Source organism: Bactrocera dorsalis, chromosome 2 (genome assembly GCF_023373825.1).
Source record: "Bactrocera dorsalis isolate Fly_Bdor chromosome 2, ASM2337382v1, whole genome shotgun sequence".
Classification (NCBI taxonomy): domain Eukaryota; kingdom Metazoa; phylum Arthropoda; class Insecta; order Diptera; family Tephritidae; genus Bactrocera; species Bactrocera dorsalis.
In genome coordinates, this window is record NC_064304.1 from 82579994 (window position 1) to 82599590 (window position 19597).

At 36.2% G+C, this 19597-nt stretch overlaps 1 protein-coding gene across 3 annotated transcripts; it reads right to left on the reverse strand.

Annotated features, from left to right (window-relative positions):
* Nucleotides 1-132: 132 nt before the first annotated feature.
* LOC105226556 (odorant receptor coreceptor) lies at nucleotides 133-18093 on the reverse strand. 3 transcript variants are annotated; one of them, XM_049450528.1, is made up of 8 exons: nucleotides 17667-18093; nucleotides 14264-14583; nucleotides 13711-13847; nucleotides 13269-13646; nucleotides 11898-12096; nucleotides 5738-5942; nucleotides 1181-1336; nucleotides 133-818 (listed from the first exon to the last, which is right to left on the reverse strand). In XM_049450528.1, exons 2-8 carry the CDS (start codon nucleotides 14557-14559, stop codon nucleotides 768-770), a joined length of 1422 nt encoding a protein of 473 aa, XP_049306485.1. In that variant the 5' UTR covers nucleotides 14560-14583; nucleotides 17667-18093; the 3' UTR covers nucleotides 133-767. The 3 variants fall into 3 exon arrangements, with proteins under 3 accessions (XP_049306485.1, XP_049306486.1, XP_049306487.1); XM_049450529.1 differs by having other exon boundaries at nucleotides 17810-18028; XM_049450530.1 differs by lacking the exon at nucleotides 5738-5942 and having other exon boundaries at nucleotides 17667-18025.
* Nucleotides 18094-19597: the final 1504 nt, after the last annotated feature.

Below are 19597 nucleotides of genomic sequence, written 5' to 3' on the forward strand. Positions count from 1 at the left end.
TATTTGATTAAGTCTTATAAAGTGGAGGTCTTAACTGTTTCAATACATGCTTTTAAGTACTAATGATTTGCCTCTCGACTGTTCCTAAATACCTGCACTATTCATCAAATTTTTGTAATAAGCGAGAAAGGGAGAGAATAAAAAATTCTGCGTTATATAAATGGGAAAAGTAAAATCATTTAGACACGGTTTAAATTGAAAATAAAGTACTTTTTTTACTTTGGATCGTATTTTAGGACAAAATTGACTCTTCAGTAATGTTAGCAAAAAAATCAACTAGGGAAATAAGGGACACCCTAATTTACCTATATAAATATTGTTGTTTTTCGAAGTTGTTATTAAAATTCTACAATAAAAAATGATTATGGCGAAACTGGAGCACAATCAAAATAATGCCGTTTCTAATGCTACAATTTTGCTCGTCATTGTACGCAATGTATTTGTAATCTGTATTCTGACATAGGCTCTGCTTTAATTCCTTTAGAAGCAAATTCTCTGCCAGCAAATATTAACGTGGCCAAATTTCTCCGTTATTTTTACTGCTTTATAAACATAGTTTTTATAGTTGTTATTGTAAATATTACACGCCCGATGGGTGTGCCCAATTTGCTGATAATTCAGGCGAATGTTGCCTCTGACGCGCTGCGACTGGGTGGGCTTGATGTACTTTTTGCGCTGGTTATTGTTGTTGTTGGCATTATAAAAATTTAAAATCTTATTATATGGGTGCAGAGAATTATTTTTGATGTTGTTGTTGTAAGTTTTTTCTACTTCAATTGCACCAACACCATGAAGTAGGTGACAACAGCGCCAAGAACCTTTTTGTTTCAAGAGAGGGAGAAAGAGAGAGAAAAAAACGAAAGAGATGTCATGACATTTAATGTGTGAATATATTTGAAATATAGTAGACTTGAGAGAATAGAAATCAAAACAAAAGTGAGATAAATTTCTTGCGGAAGTGGCAACTGGCCACTTTGCAAGGCGACAAACACGTCAAAGGCAGACAGCGTAGCCTGCACGGAGTCGAGTTGTTACAAACAACCGCGAAGCCGCAAATTCAATGCAACAAACAACAACCACATAAACAGCACTTGTAATGCATACGACAGCACTTTGCGACAAAGGAACAACTACAAACATTGCACACACATAGAAAAGAAAAGATAAAAATAAGTCATACCGATGCAAACAAGTCCAGCGAGACAGTGAAGAACTTCGCTCCCGATATGGACATCGCCTTTTGGCACTGCTGGCAAACGATCTGAACAAAAGTCTTGGCCTCCTCGGAGCCATCATACCAGTGGCACGAATAGGCTGCCTCCATGACAGATGAGCTCTGCGGGTAATCGTGTAGAGAAAAAGTAGAAAAAAAGCACAAATAAAATGCGAAAAATGGTAAATGAAAAATTGCAAAATAAAAAGTTGCCGCTGAAAGTGAAATAAAGTTTGTTATGGACGTTGAAAACGCAAGTAAGCGCGAAGACAGACTTGCGTTTGGTCGTGCGAAAGGCGTGGGAGTTGCAATGTAGCCAAGAGAATTTGCAGAACCGTTATAGGCACGTAAACAAATTTATGAGTGTGGTCCGTAAACCGGCGACTATAATTTTTGAATCTCGGTTCTATGAGTTGAGGCGCTCAGGTGTCGGAGTTTTGATTCTGAATTGATTTTATTAATTTTTGACTTCAAGATAAAATCTACATTTCCTTTCAATAAAGTATCTTACATCTTGATATATACGGTATACATTTAATTGAAATATTGAAAATTCCTATTTTGGGGTTAGTATAAGATCTGTTTCGATTATGTTTACTTTTATTATTAAACCCTAGTACTAGAAAGTGAATATTTCCAACAAATCTTATTATGTTTACTCACATATTGAACGATATAAATTCAACCAGGAGTTCGAAAATTAATATTTTGGGTATTTTGGGGGAAGTACCAAACTGACTTTATTTTCGGAATAGAAGCCCAATTATTTCTATTATCTACTATGATATCTTAAACATTCAGCCATATTTTCTATTTAAGCTCCTAGAAAGTTTAAGCCGATCTATAACATTTTAAGGAATTTATCCTAAAAGTGGGAGCTGGCACACTTATCGTCCACGAACTCTTAGCTGGGACATAGTTATAAATTATTTTAATTTTTATAGAATAAGAGTACTCTGAACTTAATTCTGAGAGTCTTAATTTGCCTCAACCGCAACAAAATTGTGTATGTGATATTTCAGAGTCTAGAAGAGGTTAAAAGAATCTAAAAAAAAAACAAGAAAAAGCGTCAACTTCGGTTGCAGCAAAGCTTTACAAATACTGTATTATTTGGTACGTATAAAGATCCGATCAGAAGAGATTCTTCGGAGATTTCACTGCGAGCTTGGGCAGAAATCTATGCCAAATTCCTTGAAGATATCTCCTCAAATGAAAGAGTTTGTATGGCAGCTACATATATGCTATAGTGGTCCGATAAATGAGCAGCTTCTTGGGAAGAAAAGGAAAGTATTTCAGATCGATATCTTAAAAGCTGAGAGACTAGTTCGCGTAAATATAGGCAGACGGACGGGCAGATAGACAGACCGAAATGAGTAAATTGACTCAGCTCGTTGTGCTGATCATTTATGTTTATATTTTACCTTGAGGTGTTACAAACTTTATTCCATACCTAATATATCCTGTTCAGAGTCTAAAAATGTATTTAATTTCCTAGTACCACCCTAATATAAATCTAAACTTTTTGTTTATTGTAATTTTTTTCACCAACAAACAGCAGAAAAGTGAAAATCCTGTAAGTGTCTGGAAAAAAGTTAGAACACTCGCTGTGAGGAAAACAACAACGCCGACGGAAGTGTGTCGAGTGCACATCCGCGCGTAGTTGCTTGCTTGTGGAGTGCTGTTCGCCCACGTATCCGCATCACTTCCGCAAGTTGCACTTTTGCAAAATTTTGCTTATTTTTGTTTTCGTAATTTCATTAGTTTATCAAACTTTTCGCGAGGCTGTGATTTCCATTTTCCCTGCCACATGGGGAATTCCAATGCATTCAACTCCTTAGTGGCGTTGAAAAATCACTTACTTAGGTTGCATTCCTATTTAGCAGACGATTGCGCTTAAAGCTTTCAAGCATTTCTTATAAAAAATTCTTATTAATTCATATTTCCTGTAAGCGTTTTGCATGGATGCAAAATATGGTACAATGTATTTACTATTGAAAACACATACAGTGCTGGCCATATAAATGTATAACAAAATTTATCTACATTATCGAAACATATTATTGCTACTTCTCTCTCGTATCTGAGTCGGTTGACTCAACACATCTCGAATTTGTAATCTTACATTTGCACCTTGTTCGTTCCGGCATGGATTTATACAGCTCTAGACAAAATTCTAGTTCCCGTCTCCACAAATAATAGATTAGGGGTGAATTGAACTAAAAGGACTACAGGTATTGCATTCCTCTTCTTTGGATCTACCACGAGTCGGTCTTTGTCGAGAACACAAATTTTGCCAGTTGATCGATCTTTCAAATAAATAAAACGGTGATGGGTATCGATTTGTTTGTTAAGGGTCTCCTTCAGAATTTGACGTATTGTGAAAATCTGGTCCATGGTAGATTCGTCAGGTGTAAAACCATACTGATAAGGTGCAATCAATTTATGATGATATAAGATGAAAGCATTTTTTAAATTTTTTTGGCAAAATTCGTTTCTTATTTAATTTATTTTTTTTTTCAAATTCAGCGATTTCGTCCTTCAAATGGTCAAATAACGCTATGTAATACTCGCTGTTGCTGGTCTTTCCTTTTTTAAGGTAGTCAATAAAAATTATTCCAAGCGTATCATAAAATACAGACACCTTAACCTTGCCAGCCGACTATTTCGTTTTTTACGCTTTGAATCGAGTTCATCGTGTGCAGTCCACTCGGATGACTGCTGATTGAGTTTCGGAGAGAAATAATAGAGCCATGTTTCAGCCATGATCTCATATCGACGCAAAAACTACGGTTTAAACTTTTCCAAACACTGCTGGGAATAATTAACTCGTCGTTGCTTTTGGTCAAAAGTGAAATCGCGCGGCATCCACTTTGCACAGAGCTTTCCCATATCCAAATATTTAAATCATACGATATAAACGTTCAGTTGATGTATTTAGAGGCCTGCTATATTGAACAACTTCACTTTTTGGCTATTCAAAAATATTTTACGGAATTTTTTTATTGTTTTCGTCGGTAGCAACGTCTTTTGGTCGGTCACCATCTTTGGTGTTTACTTCACCACGTCTAAGCTTAGCATACCAATCCTTGATCGTTGATTTTCCTGACGCAATATCAGGAAACTCGTCATAAAACATGGTTTTTGCTTCAATTGTTTTTTTCCTTCAAGACGCAAAATTTGTTATGAATTTTTTTCGCAATGACAGAAGTTGCTTTACTCAAAATTATATAATGTACAAAGTAATGATCCGACAGCTGGCAAATTTATTGACGCGCCTTTTGAAGTTTCGAGCTAATTTAATTCAAAGAATGGGCACTTTTCAAATAGCCAGTTAATTTACCTATCTTTTTTTATTTGTTTAGATAAAAAAAGGGAATTCCATTGTCAGTAGAGCTTTGGACTACCCACTAAGCCGTTGAAATATATATAGCTGGGAAAAGTTGATAAGGCAAGCTGTAAATTATTTGCCGTGTTTCTTTCAACGAATGCATTTCATGGTAATTTATATGTGATCTACATACATTTTCGACATGGCGATACAGTTATCTGGCCTGAGCCCAATCTTATCTTCCATCGGAAAGTTCGATATTAAAATTGCATTAAGAAGAGTAATTTATTTAACTTAAAATTATCAGAACAATACTTGTACGAATGTAGTCTTAACATGGACTAATATTAAAGAATTCATCAAAAACGAAAGGGTCTGTAGAATTACGAATATAAGGTCAGCTGCTGAATCCATACAGTCATATTAAGTATAATTTCATAGTGAGATCGGTATTCAAATATCAATATATTTGTGTAGTAAAAGGTCGGGCTTCTTCTTTAAATTTGAGATCCATTTGGATACTACTTCGCTATCTATTGATTTAACCTCAACCTGAAAGCACATGGTTCCGTGATACTTAATATCATGTGTTGAGCTGGTAAAGCTATCGTTCGAGGAACTCAACATGAGCATCTGAAGCATACTGTGCCAGATATATCCAATTAGTGGGTCAAACTCGGACTAAATTAAACCTGTTTTACACTTAATGATAAAATGTTTAACCTCATCAGTTTTTATGCTATTTATTACGAAGAAACCCTTGCCCAAAAGTGCCTTAAGAATTTACTTTGAAAATACACAAAGGTAGTTCCAGTATACTTAATATGTGTGATAACATAAGAAAATAGGAAATAATTCACATCGAGGGTTGCGGAGAGGAAAAGTATAAGTCCGTATTCAATTTCCCGAAAAATAGGCGAAGTTTTGTATTTTTATGTGTGCGATGTGGAGATTTTATAAGTAATTGAATATACTCCAATAAAACTTGATGAAGGTTAGAAATATAAACTGTGTTATATACATAACCTCTCATATAACGGTACTAGCTAAATTATAGGCAGCACAACAAACGCATACATAAAGTTGCTCTTGATTTGAAGAGCATAACTGTATACATATTTGTTTAATGCCTATGATTTATTAGAACTTCTAGTGATATATTTTTCATTTGTAATTTTACCCTCTCCCATACTCACCTCTTCAATGAGCCGGTTGCCAAATATGCAGAAGTGAAATACCTGCGCCAAGGCATAGCCCAAGTAGCCGATGGTTGTGAAAGCGTACACATTCACGCCGGTGATTTTGGTGGCCTGATATGCCAACAATGTCAGCATAATGGTGGATGTCAACATGTGCAACAACAAAGCGCCGCCGTAAGTGTCACCAATTGCTGCCACTAATCTGTGAAATGGAATTGGAAATTTGTGCAATTCATATTGTTACGAAAGAGGAAACAAGAGAGGTGGGCAAGAGTAGAAAGCAAAACGTGAGAATCAAAGGAAAATATTTTGGAAAAGTGCGATTGAAAACAAATTGCCAAGATTAGCGACTTGCTGGAGCCAACGTAGACATAGCCATATAGTTAAGTACATATGTATATTCGTAATATACGTATACGTAAATACATTAGGGTGTTTTTAGTTTTATACCCTGAACAGGGTATATTAGAATTGCTACTCGTATAAAGTTTGTAAAATCCAGAGTTAAGGGTCTTAGACACTAGAAATCATATATATAAACGATCAACATGACGAGCAGAGTCGGTACAGCCATGTCACGTTGTCTGTCCGCCCGTTGTCGCTCTGTTTGTCCGTCTATATGCGCAAACCAGTCACTCAGTTTTTGAGATATAAATCCAAAATTTTGCACACAACTTTTACTCACCAAGAAACTGCTCATTTGTCAGAACTGCTAATATCGGACCACTAACTTGGTAAAGAGTGGTCACCATAATATTAACTAAATGTGTTCGAATAGTAGTCAAATAACGGTGCCTGAGCCTTGAGTATTGCCAATAAGTGGGTGGGATTGTTAGCGCTTATAAACACTCACACACACACACACACTTCTGCATACATGCATTATATAAACATTGTCGCCGATAATAGTTGCCGTTGTGTGCGAGTGTGTGCATAAATAAATCATGCATAATAATTGAAATACAAATAGCATATGCTACCGTTATGTCGTTAAGTAAATACTTAAATGCATATGAGCTTAATTAATGACATTATATATTATTTACGGCGATAGCTGTTTGCATGTGTGTGTGTGCACATATGTGTAAAGTTACAAAGTTATGGGCCTTAATCGATTAAGCAGCGCGTGTCAGTTTGCAATCAATTAAGTCCATGCAAAAGACTAAGTGCTTTACGTATGCTTACGTGTTCACATAGACAACTTATTTTTGTTTAAGTGATATTTATGTAAAATCAGTGTAAGTTCATTGAGACATATTCAATTGCAAATGTGGGGGTGATAAACATTTATTGAAAAGGGTTACCAGAGCATGCATAGGCTATAGAAATTTTCAGTGCCATCATAAATTTAAACTATTTCAACACATTCTTGCTTTGTTTTTTTGTAATTCTTATATAAAAAAATATAATGTTGCCACCTGTTCCGAAATTGTCAGTCAACAATATTTCAAAGACAACTAAAAACTACAAATTGCAGAAGTTTAAATGAAATAAATACTGCCAATATATTTTAAAAGAGGTTGCCACCTAGTTAGTTTTATAACTATTTTTATATAATTCGTTTGTTAAACGAAATTTTAAATTTATAGCTAGAGCCGTAATTTAAATAGCTTACTATTGCAAATATCATTTAAAATGAGTTGCCATCCATTTGAAAATTTTAATTTCGTAAAATAAATAAGATGAGTGCTGCATTGTCGAAATTAAACGGATTAACAAAGGTTCAAAAATGCTTACGTAATGAAAATATTTTTGAAATAAGTTGCCACTTATTTAAAAATTTGTTTGAATTGAAATAATTGCGTGAATTACAATATGAGTAACTTAAGAAACTTAAGAGATTAAAGCCTTATCCATAGAAACAATTTTGCGGAAAGAGTTGCCACCTATTTCAACAAATTATTGAATATAATTAATGACATAAATGAATTAGAATTTGCGCATTGAACTGAGACTTTTTCTGAGTAGGGTTGCCTGACTATGCAAAATTTTTAGTAAAATAAATTTTAAGACAAAGAATGTATACAACAAAATATAAAATATAATAAAAATAGTATCAAGCCACAGTGGTTTAAGAAGGCGTATAGTTCAAAATATGTTGAAAAATGTTTGCCCATAGAGAGAGAGAGAGAGATTGCCACCTATTTAAAAATATAACTCAATGAAATTGATTAGATAATTTATGCGTTACAGTTGTATAAAACTTAGAACTTGATTTTATCAAGACTGCTTTTCTATCTTATGTGAAAAGGAAGAAGTCGAAGCTCAATAAATACAATATGAGTTTAAATCAAAAGAGAATTTAGCAATTTATAGATTAAAAATAGAAAATAGTGGAGTTGCCATCTGTTTGATCAACTTATACGAAATAAAATTTGAGATGATAAAACTTAGAGAAAGAAACTCTAGATCGATTCATATAGAATTGTGTTATATTTTTTGTTTGGAAAATTGGCGTGGTTTGTCAGTTTACAGACGAAACGTCATGATTTCTTAAGTTGTCTCTATCAAACTAGAAGACTAAAAGGCATATAAGGTAAAAATGGGTAAAACTCGACGAAATCCAATAAACAATAAGTAATGTTGCAAATTATGTGTTAAAAAAAATTATTCAATACAAATTTTCAATTCCAAGCTTATAATTGAAAATTAAAAGTTTATTTTTTAATGGATTTTTAAATTTCCCAAAATCGGAATAAAAAATTAATTTTTTTAATCCTAACAATTAATCGGAATTAAAAAGAGAAAATTTAATTTGCATCTAAGGTTTTTTCATAAAAAAAAATGGCAACCCTGCATAGGAGTATATACATAATTATCAAATTTTTAAAGTTCGGTCTCTCAGCAAGTCTGTTTTATACGTACTCATTACTAATCTAGGAACAGAATACTCTTAAATATTAGTATCCGCTTATTTTTACTTATTTTTATATGTCCTGCATTTCATTGCCCGCTTGATATCAGTAAAACGCGTATATTATTCCATATGCATATTACTTTACAATACGTATAGCTTTTATTCGCCGCTGCGTATGAGTAATTTTATATATTCCAGTCGAAATATTTAATTCACTGAATTTCAATTCGCCGAACCGCCTTTAATTATAACTGTTAACTTTTCATGAGCCGAGCCACATGTAATAAAAACATGGGAGGGGGGACTCGCTTGAGTATGTCAAAGCATAAAGACATGTGCACGCTCTCCCATTGGCTATTTGTTGACACACCATTTGTATATTTCAAGGTTAAGTGCATACTTACACAGTAGCAATATAGCAGTAGTGTTAATAATTTAACTTCGACTGTAATTACAGTGCATATTAAAGGTCTCCTTAGACACGCCACCCCCTTATCGATTCAATATCACTATCAGTGAGAAATGCAATGTGGTATATAGACAACCGCTGTTTGAGAAAATCATTAAAATTAATGCCTAATATGAAAGCTGAAACAACAACGTCCTTAGAACAGATGTAAGGACTTTCTGTATGGATATTATTGGGTACTGATACTGAACTGACGTGGCACTAATGACTAGCAGATACGAAGCTGGTGTAATTGCATAGGCCTAACTAATAAATCATCGAGCATGATATACCCCACATAAGATTTAGTTTCAAAATGGAAGGCGAAAGATGGCCGTAAACATTTGCATCCAAGTACAAGTAGCGGATTTGGTGTTTTCTTTACCAAGAGCTTTCCTGGACTTCCCAGAAAGTTTTTTTTTTGCTTTTGATACAATAATAACAGGCTCAATTTCTTATGTGATAGATTAGCACTTTTACGAAGTCTTCTCTAAGAAAATTGCTTTGGACATTATTTTTGTAATACTCTGCCAAATTTAATTTCATCCATACATGGCCACTCTTTTCGCAAATATGTCTGAATTAAGCATCCAATAAATAATTGAATTCGGAAGTTTACCTAAACGATTTGATTTTCAGCATTTTTTTTGTGACACTTTCAATTTCAATTATTGGCGTCAACTCTACTTTAAGATTTGTTCAATTTTGAGGATTTCAAAAATACTTTTCCACTAGTGTTAATTATATGCTATGGCTGTTTCCCGTTGGAAAATGGTCACTTCGACTTGCTTGAAAATAATTTTACAACAAAAATTGGCTTGTTGGATTGTTGGATCCTATGTGATTTCAGCTATAAGGATCATATGTGAAGCTTACTATTAATAACTGACCACGAAAGTATTATTTTTACGGGTGCTTGACCCTCTGGAAGTCTAGATTTGAATCCTTTGGACTGCAGTTTGTGATCATTACTTGTCGAATATCCCACTGAAATTTGGATATTTTCAAAAATCCTTCGCAAGAGCAAAAGGTGCATTGGCATCTTCCTCATCCAGCACAACAATGATAATGGGCCACATCAGCAAATGATTAATTAAAATTGCGTAGAATAGCTTTTGAGCAATCGATAAACTCCTGGTTGGTGGTTGTATCTGCACCAATCTTAAAATATGGACAGCACGACGCTTTTTCGCATGCCTAGCTTTCCAAAAAAAACCATAACTTGACAGACGCACCACCAGAAGCAATGCTTTGGCATCTCCTTCCCCTCCCCGCTTTGTAATACACTTTGATCCTGTCTTTGTGCTTGATATTTCCGAACTCGTTACAAGCGCTACTCTCGGAACAATTAGTTCCCTACAGAATGAAGGTTCGCTTGCTTTTGGATATCTCCTGTTTCAAAAGTAATGCTATCTTATTGCGGAGGGTGCTTGCAAGCTCCGTTTGAGGATGGGTAATTTAATGAACCTTTGCCTGGTTGATCTTTGGCATGGGTCGCATGGCACCTTGATTCAGTTCAGTTCAGTTTTTTCTACCCCCCAACCATAATAAGACTTTCCATCCGATTGCTGTGCTATTAAGGAGCAACGAACGATCTGATAAAAAACCAATATTTCCTCTTAACATTCTAATTGCAACGCGTATCTGATATCAGTCGGCACCCGCGGAAAGAGTTTAGTAGGTCATTTTTCAATACCTTTATTCAAATGTACAAACTATATTTCAGCTTCGACCTCTCTCTTTCCCATTTGCTTGTTAAACAAAAATGTACAAAGAGAACCGAGCTTTAATGCTACTCTGTCAAATCCAATACCAGGGATTAGTGACTAACTCCCGACACTGAAATATACTCTCTTCTACTTATCTATATTTGATTATGCCAGTCTCATATATTTATACCAGTTAATTGTTCGATTCGCACTTTTTCAAATACGATATGGAATTCAGTTTACTTAAAGTAAGTACTGTTAGTTATTCCTAATTACGCTTAATTATAATGATAGAAGGATTCACCCGATATAACCGACTAAACTTTTCAAACTCTTCATCAAATTGCATTCCAAACAGCAAAACCGTTAAGACAAATAGGTTCAACTACTTAAAGTGCACTAAAATTAAATTATAGCAGTAAATGGCCGATCATCAGCACGAAGCACGCACAAGCAAGTGCAGTTAGCAGCACACCATCGAATTTGTTCGGAGTTCGGGCAGCGGAAGTGCCACAATTGAAGAGTCAAGGAAACGGAAATGAATGAACAACACAATTTGGTTTTGTTGTTGTTCCTTTGTTTGCCTGCTGCATGGGTAGCTTCTGCATTGAGCGGCGTGCCAGACATCAGCTGAGCCATCAGCGCTGCGCACCAAACGGGTCTGACCTGATAGTGCGAGTGTGTAGGGTTGTATATGTGTGTGTGTGTGCGGCTGCAAGTCAGTATAATGCAAATCTTTTAAATATCGACTGTTTGCGAATGCTCACAGATTGTTGCTGTTTGCAGTGATTGCAACGGCAACAACAAATTATTTATGTAGACACATAATTTCCGTTAAAGACCTGTGAGGTTTGTGCTCGACAGCTGTTCATTGCTTGCTGCAATAATAGCAGCAACAACAGCGATCACAACAACAATTTCTCGCTGTTTTCGATGGGGGCAATGAGCTGAAATTGAAAATTTAAATTTCCTCCACAATCAACAGCTTCCGTTCCAGCCAAAGGCCACAGCGGTGTGAAAAAGTGGATGGTGCAACAAGCTGGAAAAATGTTGGGCTGTGTATGGCTTGCTACAGAAAGAGTTTGGGTGCTCGATTTAGTTTGTGTATATTCTTTATTGTTATGATATCTTTCTGTAACTTACCGCACCACGTGCTTATGCCGCTCGACCCAGTATTTTATAGCGCTGCGCACCATCATTTCCTGTTTTCTGGTCAAACCATTCGGATTTGTACCGTTCATGCCATTGAAAGTTTGCAGAGTCGATGGCGCACGAAATTGTGCACCCCAATCGGCTTTCGAGCTATAGACGCCGCTGATGTCCAGATCAGTGGGTTCTTTCTCTGAAATTGAAATGAAGAAACTTATGTCATAATACTTATTATTGTTCCAAGTAAAAAAGTAAATCAGAAGTTTAGATCCCACCGCTACCACACAAAATCTCTTAATTATATGCATCCTGAAAAGGTTCGGAGAACCCTAGAGACAAATTAAGATAATTTACGAGGTCACATGCACCAAATTGATTTACTGTCGACCACAAATTGTCGGTGAACTTGGAGAACGCGTCGCCGGAAAACCCCACGTCACCTCCATTACTGCCTTTTCATGGCTTCCTTAACTTGCTGCGATTGGATGAGCTGATGGGAGTTAAGAACCAACAAAAGATAAATGATCTGTGAGTAGACTTTGAAGAAGTCGCATAAAATATACTTCATTAGAAGAAACAAACATAACAGACCCATGTTCACAAGTGACTTTGAAGGGACCAGTTCAATACAAAATCATTTTTTCTACAGAGAAGAGCAATTGCTTTTCCAAATGTACACGTAATACCCTGTAAGGAACATGGATGAATGTGCAAGGGTAAGAACGGACCGAATTCAGATAAAAAAGAACCAAATGTATTTTGTGCGATAACCTAGTTCGAGACAGTCTACGAGTATCGCTATATTTAACTTTGGTTTTTTAAGGAAATATTCAACAAATTTGCTATTTATCTTACTAAGTAACAGACACGTTCCATTTATACTTGTGAGGTTTCCGCATAAGACCACCGATGCAGGAGACGGTGAAAATTATACTTGGGCCACAGTTCATCTAGCTCTGTTAGCCATATATAACCCGATAATTTGGAAATAAATACAGCCCTTAACAAACCTGTACAATTTTGTAAAGGGAGCACCAAGTCCTATTCATAGTCCTGAGCTAACCTTGATTGCACATTCATTCTATGAACAGATTTCACTTTTTCAGTATCCGAATAAAACGAATATTGCAAAAAACTATGAAGCCGACATTTCATTACCTAAAACGCTAAATTTCCTACTAGTAACCAACAAAAATGATACAAAATTCACTCAAAGTCCGGGAATTTCTTTTAACATCGATTTCAACTTGCTTAAAATCCTTTAAGTTCGAACTATAAAACAGTTCAGCTCACACCTTACCCTCTAGTCCTTTTAAAAACAACCAAAACTTTGTATAGTTTCAACCATTTTGACGTTTAACTCACCCTCATTGTTGATTAATTCCGACTTCGAGTTGGCGGATAATGAACGAAAGAGGGCCGCCGAATTTGGCCGATAGGTGTCCAGCGAGGCTGACAGCTCCATTAATGGCTTCATAATGCCTTTCAGATGTTGCAGCTGTTCGCAGGCGAAAATCAGCCATGAGCAAAAAAGTACATCGCACAAGTTCGCATGCACCATGGAGAAAAGCAGATAGTAGCACTGAAAAGCGAAGCTTATAATATAAAACATGCCCGCGCCGGCATTCCATGGATAGAACGACTTGATGGGCAAACGCGGGATTTCCACGGTGATGGTCGAATTGGTCTCCTTCTCAAAAGCGAACTTCACACTCTCGCCAAAGAAGGTGATGGTGGTCCAAGCTGAAATGCATAGAAAATAAGCGAAAACTAATCAAAAATTCTTTTGTGCCGATGCGACACTCACCCACAGCCGAGGCGACGGTCGTCAGCATCACCAAGGTGAATAGTTTGCGCATCTTGGCGAGGGCGATCGCATGGTAGCGTGCGTCCGACTCGGCGAACAATGGATGCGAGTTTACCTGATTCCAGATATTCAATGTTCTGCAATTAAAATGCAATGAATTTTATAGCAAGCAATTAAAGTGGGCGCACACGTGCACAATAAGCCATAACCGGCTGGCGGCGGCGGGATTGGAAGCAGCGCGGAGGCGCAGCGCTTGATTGTGCGGCTAATTAAACGAGTTCACGCGTCGCCAGAAGCGCCACTCACCGCTCCTCCTGTGTCACGCGCCATTTCATTTCAACTAAGCGAGTTCGCCATTGAAATGCTCGGATTATTTCTTACGATTAGCTCCCCGTGGTGCCGTCAATTGAAGCCACCAGTTCGCATTATTTCGCAATTACAAAAACTTATACAACTCAGCGCTATGCTAATCCATTTAGTGTTACAGCTGCTGGCCACCAGTCCGCTCACATATAGTAATATACTAAATTAAAAGTTGTTGTTTGGCACTCACCTGTAGAAGTTCTTCTGACTCACGGCCAGATAGATGAATTTCGTTATGCTATGTGTGAAGAAGAGCACCGTAATCGTGTTGCCGGACAACTCATTCACCTCCTCCGCATTCAACGCCAAATTCACCAGTATCAACAGAAATTGCACCAGAACCAGCACCAAGTGTACGGATGAGTAAATCTTCTTGAAGAGCCCTGAACCGCCGGTAAAATTGTGCATAAATAAGCCCGAGTATTTCATAAGACGAATATTGGGCATCAAGTCGGCCACAAGGCCCACATATTTGCTGGGCTGCATGTTGTGTTGGTGGACTTTGGTTTACTGAAAGTGGAAGAGAAGTTGAGAAACTCGATTGGGCTTCGTATTTAGACTTAAATTTTCATTCAAATCTGTAAGACTCAACACATTCCAAATTAGAAAGACCTTTTAATAACAATAAACTAAGATTGCTGGAGAATTTCCTAAAAGCAGTCAAGCCATATTATGCATATTATATATCAAAGAGTAAATATCTCAAGAACGATTAATTCTAATATCAAATTTTAAGATATTAGAACTAAACACGATGGCGGTACACTTAACGTTCCCGCTCTATGACACCACTATAATGTTGTATATTCTCGTACACAGCGACTATATAGATTTCGTCTGTATCTCTTTCGTAGTTTCGGGACCGTCAACAGAACATTGATCCATGGCGAACCTGATCCCGCTTTTGTTGCGTCGACTCCAAATACAAAGGCTTAAATTTAGACAGTTTATATATGCTCGCTTACTTTATGTTTTTATTGATTACATAAAGAGTTTTTAAATAGGGACGCTACAAAATTAAAACGACAGGGACAGTAAACGACGTCATATTTTTCTCGCTCTTTTCACATTTTTCTTCATTTGATATTTCATGATGGAAAGATATACGATTCAACAACGAGTCGAAATTATTAAAATTTACTATCGAACTTGGGAGTAAGTGGCCTCAACTTTAAGAGCGCTACGTCCAATTTATGGCCGTCATAATCTCCTCTCAGACCTACAATTGGGAAGCTAGTGGAAAAATTTAAATCCATTGGCATAATAGAAAAAGTTTCCGTGCCAGTGTGACAAAGAAATGCCTGTAGTAGCGAGAATATTGCTGCCGCTAGCGCGTCAATTGAAAAAGGCCCTAATCAGTCTCTCATACGTCGTGTCAAGCGTTGAGCATCTCTGTGACATTCTTGTGTCGAATTTTGCAAAAAGATCTTGGCCTACATCCTTAGAAGAACAAATTGAGACGATAACTGAAGCCGTTTGAGCACCAGAATCGTCGTTTGTTCACGAATTAGGCTGAGCAAAAATATGAAAATGATCCGGATCTTCATCGAATAAGCAATCGCTACCGCTCAGTGATAACCATTTTGGCCCGAATTGGATGATATGGTGGTTCCAATAGGACGGCACCAAAAGCCACACAGCGAATATAAAAATCGATTTATTGAAAATCAGGTCTTGTGAACATGTTATCTAACGAAATGGCCAAGTTAATTGGCCACCTCGGTGATGTGATTTGACGCTGTTAGACTATTTCCTGTGGGACTACGTCAAGTCTATGGTCTATGCCAACAAGCCAGCCAATTGATGAACTTTGTACGAATATTGAACGTGAAATTACACCGGATCGGCCGATTTATGCTTGAAAACCATAGAAAATTGGGTAAAAGAAATCGAATTCCATACAAAATGACATCGAATGTACGAGTACTTTCACAGCAGTAAAGGATTTCATTGATATCCCAAACAGTTTTTGATTCATTTAAAAAATACCTTTTGAAGCGCACTTATTGAAAACCCCGTTACATCATATACAAAATTACCAGATGTTTCAATTCTTTAAATTCAGAGTCAAATTCAATTTTTTTTAGAAATTTTAAAAATCTTACAAAAACAACGCAAGTAGCTGCCTCTACCGATTTATAAGAAAACTCAGAAAACGAAAGCTATATTGCGTTCTAGCACAAGTCAAAATATGTGCTTTGCTCTGACGCTTTACAGACTTGTCCATAATAAAACATTTCATAGAGGTTCATAGAGGTTTTTGTATTCATTATTTCTTACAAGCCTATTTGAGTGTTGATCGGTTTAGGTTAAGGCCCAAAAAAACTGAATAATCAGGTAAAATTGGCCAAAAAATAATTTGTGTACGTTGTCCATAAATTTCTAGGAAATCATAAATCGGTAAGTTACAAAGACTTAATAAATGAACCTATAACGTCCTTTATAGTTTTGGAGTGTAATATGTCCTTAAAAATACATATTCTGGAATCTCATCTGAATTTCTTTTCGGCCAATTTGCGTGCTCTGAGTGAAGAACAAGGCGAGAAGTAGTAGTGGTACATTATTGTTACCTTAAAAAACACATTCCAGAAAAAAATATTCACGAAAATTATAAGTGTTTTTATGAGGTGTAAATTTTTTCATTCGTGTTAAAATTTTATACACCAGTGTTATTATTTCTGAACATACTGCTCAGATAAATTATTTATGCTAAAAAATGCACTAGTGAAAGGTCCAGCCGAAGTTATATTTTTTCTTGATTTTTAGCGCAAGATTTAAATTTGCCCCCTTTTATACAGTAAAGTGTTGACAACCCTAAAAAAATATCGACGATAGAGCACTGTGCCGTCATTGTTGAGTAATATTTTTATAACTTATATTGAAATCTTGGCAATCGCAGGTCTAACATTTTTCGAGCTAATTATCCTAAGCATTTTTTCACCTTGAGTTTGCCACTTTTGGGTTTTGAGAACCTACATGTGATTAACGAAAAACAAATGCATCCACAACGTGTCACTATCTGGTGTCGATTTTGGACTGAAAATATAATTGGACCATATTGAAAATGGGACAAGCAGTCTGTTACTGGTCCTCGATATCGCGAAATGATAACCCAGTTCCTCTGGTTAGATGTTATTTACACACTTCAATTACTGCACGAAACATTTCCAGGTTGTGCACTTTCTTGTTTTGGAGATCACAATTACACCCCAACTACGCGTGCTTTAAAAGAAGAGATTCAATGGACCAATGAAATTCAGCCACATTTATGCGGAGTAATCATGGAAAATTTCGACATCCGAGAAGGTGGAGATCAGTTGCACGATATGTTAATCCATAAATATCCCTAATCTAAGTGCAATCTTGCGTTAAATTTGTGACACCCTTCATATAATACTCAGTTCATTGTTTGTTTTCGTTTATTAACAATAAAATTAAATTAAATAAAGGGACAAGAAATATTAATAAATTTAGAAAAAAATCACACAGAAAAAACAGCTTTTTTTGGTTAATAAATATATTTCAAGTCCTTTCTTGGAATTATCAAACATTCTCATTTTAACAATATATGAACAGTATTCACTAAAAATTACCTTTTTCAAACAATTTTCTTATAGTGTTCGCCTTTTGTTTTAATATTGAGTCGTGTGATTTATAAAATGTTTGCTGAGCACATTTTCGCAACTTTATTTAGTAAATAATTCTATTTGTAAAATTACGCATTTTTATTTCTTACTTCTGACTTCTTTAAATTTTCAACTCGATTTCATATATATTTAAAAAATTGTGTGTTTTATTTATCACTTTAAAGCTAAAAACAAATTATTTTTTAATTAATTTGTATTTTAAGCACTGGCACTTCTTATTTGTTATTTGTGTGTTGAATATTCCTAAAACGAGAGCAGCTATTACCAACTGCCTACGCGTCTGTCACGTAAATGTTACATCGAACTGGTTGACAGGGGATTTTCTAGCAGAACTTTAAAATTCATTAAAGCACCGAATCAATCAAACACCAACACCGGGCACTTTCTCACGTGTGTATGTATTTGTTTGTATTTACACACACGCGGTCATTCATAAAATGAACGACGTGTCCTTAACGGTTTTATGGTGAAAGGGAAAAGAAGAGTGAAAAATCTCTTCTCACACTCATAATAAATGCACAAATCTGCTTAACGCACATAGCATCAAGTGTGTGTGTGTGTGTGCATTTAAGCGGCCGCTCCCGCACCCGCATCCATGCATACATGCACGTGTCTAAGCAGCCAAGCTAGCCATACTGCAGCTGTTGGCTTGTGGCTGAAATACACGAGGTTTCGGTGGTCTCGTGCATTAGTATGGGTTAAGTAGCCTAACATGGCGCTGTTGAAGACGCAAGTCCGTCGGAACATCAATTAAAGCCGGCTGAGCATATCATATCACTTTAGCTCACAAGCAAATATGCTAATACGCACACACACGGCCCAAATGGGATCGCAGATGCCATGACACTGTTTACTCCTAGTTTGGAGGTCAACAAATAAATTAATGATTACTTGAAATTCTTCTCCAGTCCTTTTCTTCTCTTTATGTTAGCTGAGTATAGCAGGAATACCGTTTTTGACTTCAGTCAAATCATCAAATGAACAAATCTTAATCAATCGATGGATCAATATCTATCTCAACACAAGTCAAAAGAGTTTCAGATTTAACTAGTGATATCTTCTGAATGAGGATAAGATAAGGACATTTCGCTCAAATTTGTTAGCTACCCTCCTACTTATTCATAAACATTCGGCATAAGAATATAATATTTATTTATATATCCATGTATAGCTATGCCGCAAGCGGTTGGCACACATTGACCCGCTGATATTGATATTGAATATTGAAAAGGTCATTAAAAATTCCATAAAATATCGACTTTCTCATCGGCCATTATATATGCATACACAAATACTTACATCCGCTCATGTTGCGAGTGTCTTCGTGTGTGCCAAAAGGCATGCGAGCTAGTCCCAAAATTCCCACAATTATCGGCCACATTGACTACCTACGCACATACTTATACTAAAGAGGCTCAGTTAACATTGATATTGAGTGTCACAACGATGGCGACGTTCATTGGGCCCGACACAACACATACTATTAACATTCATTAGGAGAATATTCAAAAGATGTTGTCTGTGAATGGTTTAAAGTGAAGGAGAGAAATGAAGGAAGGTGAAACTTCAAATGACGGCCATGCGAAGACAAATCTAAAATGCAAATTATAATATTACTTTTAAGTAGCAAAATGGGACTGTCCAAACACTTGGCTGAAACGTCGAACGCCTTTCCGTCTAAATAGTGAGCGTCGATGTACTCACACTCAAGAGGAGGCTACATATAACTAAAAATATTAAAACATAAACATAAGCAAGTAAGGAAGAGCTAATTTCGGGTATAACCGAACATTTCATACTCTTGCAACTTACAAATATTAACTCCAGGACATACTCGTACCTCAGGTACATAAAGCTTGTTAGGTAAGATGATATTA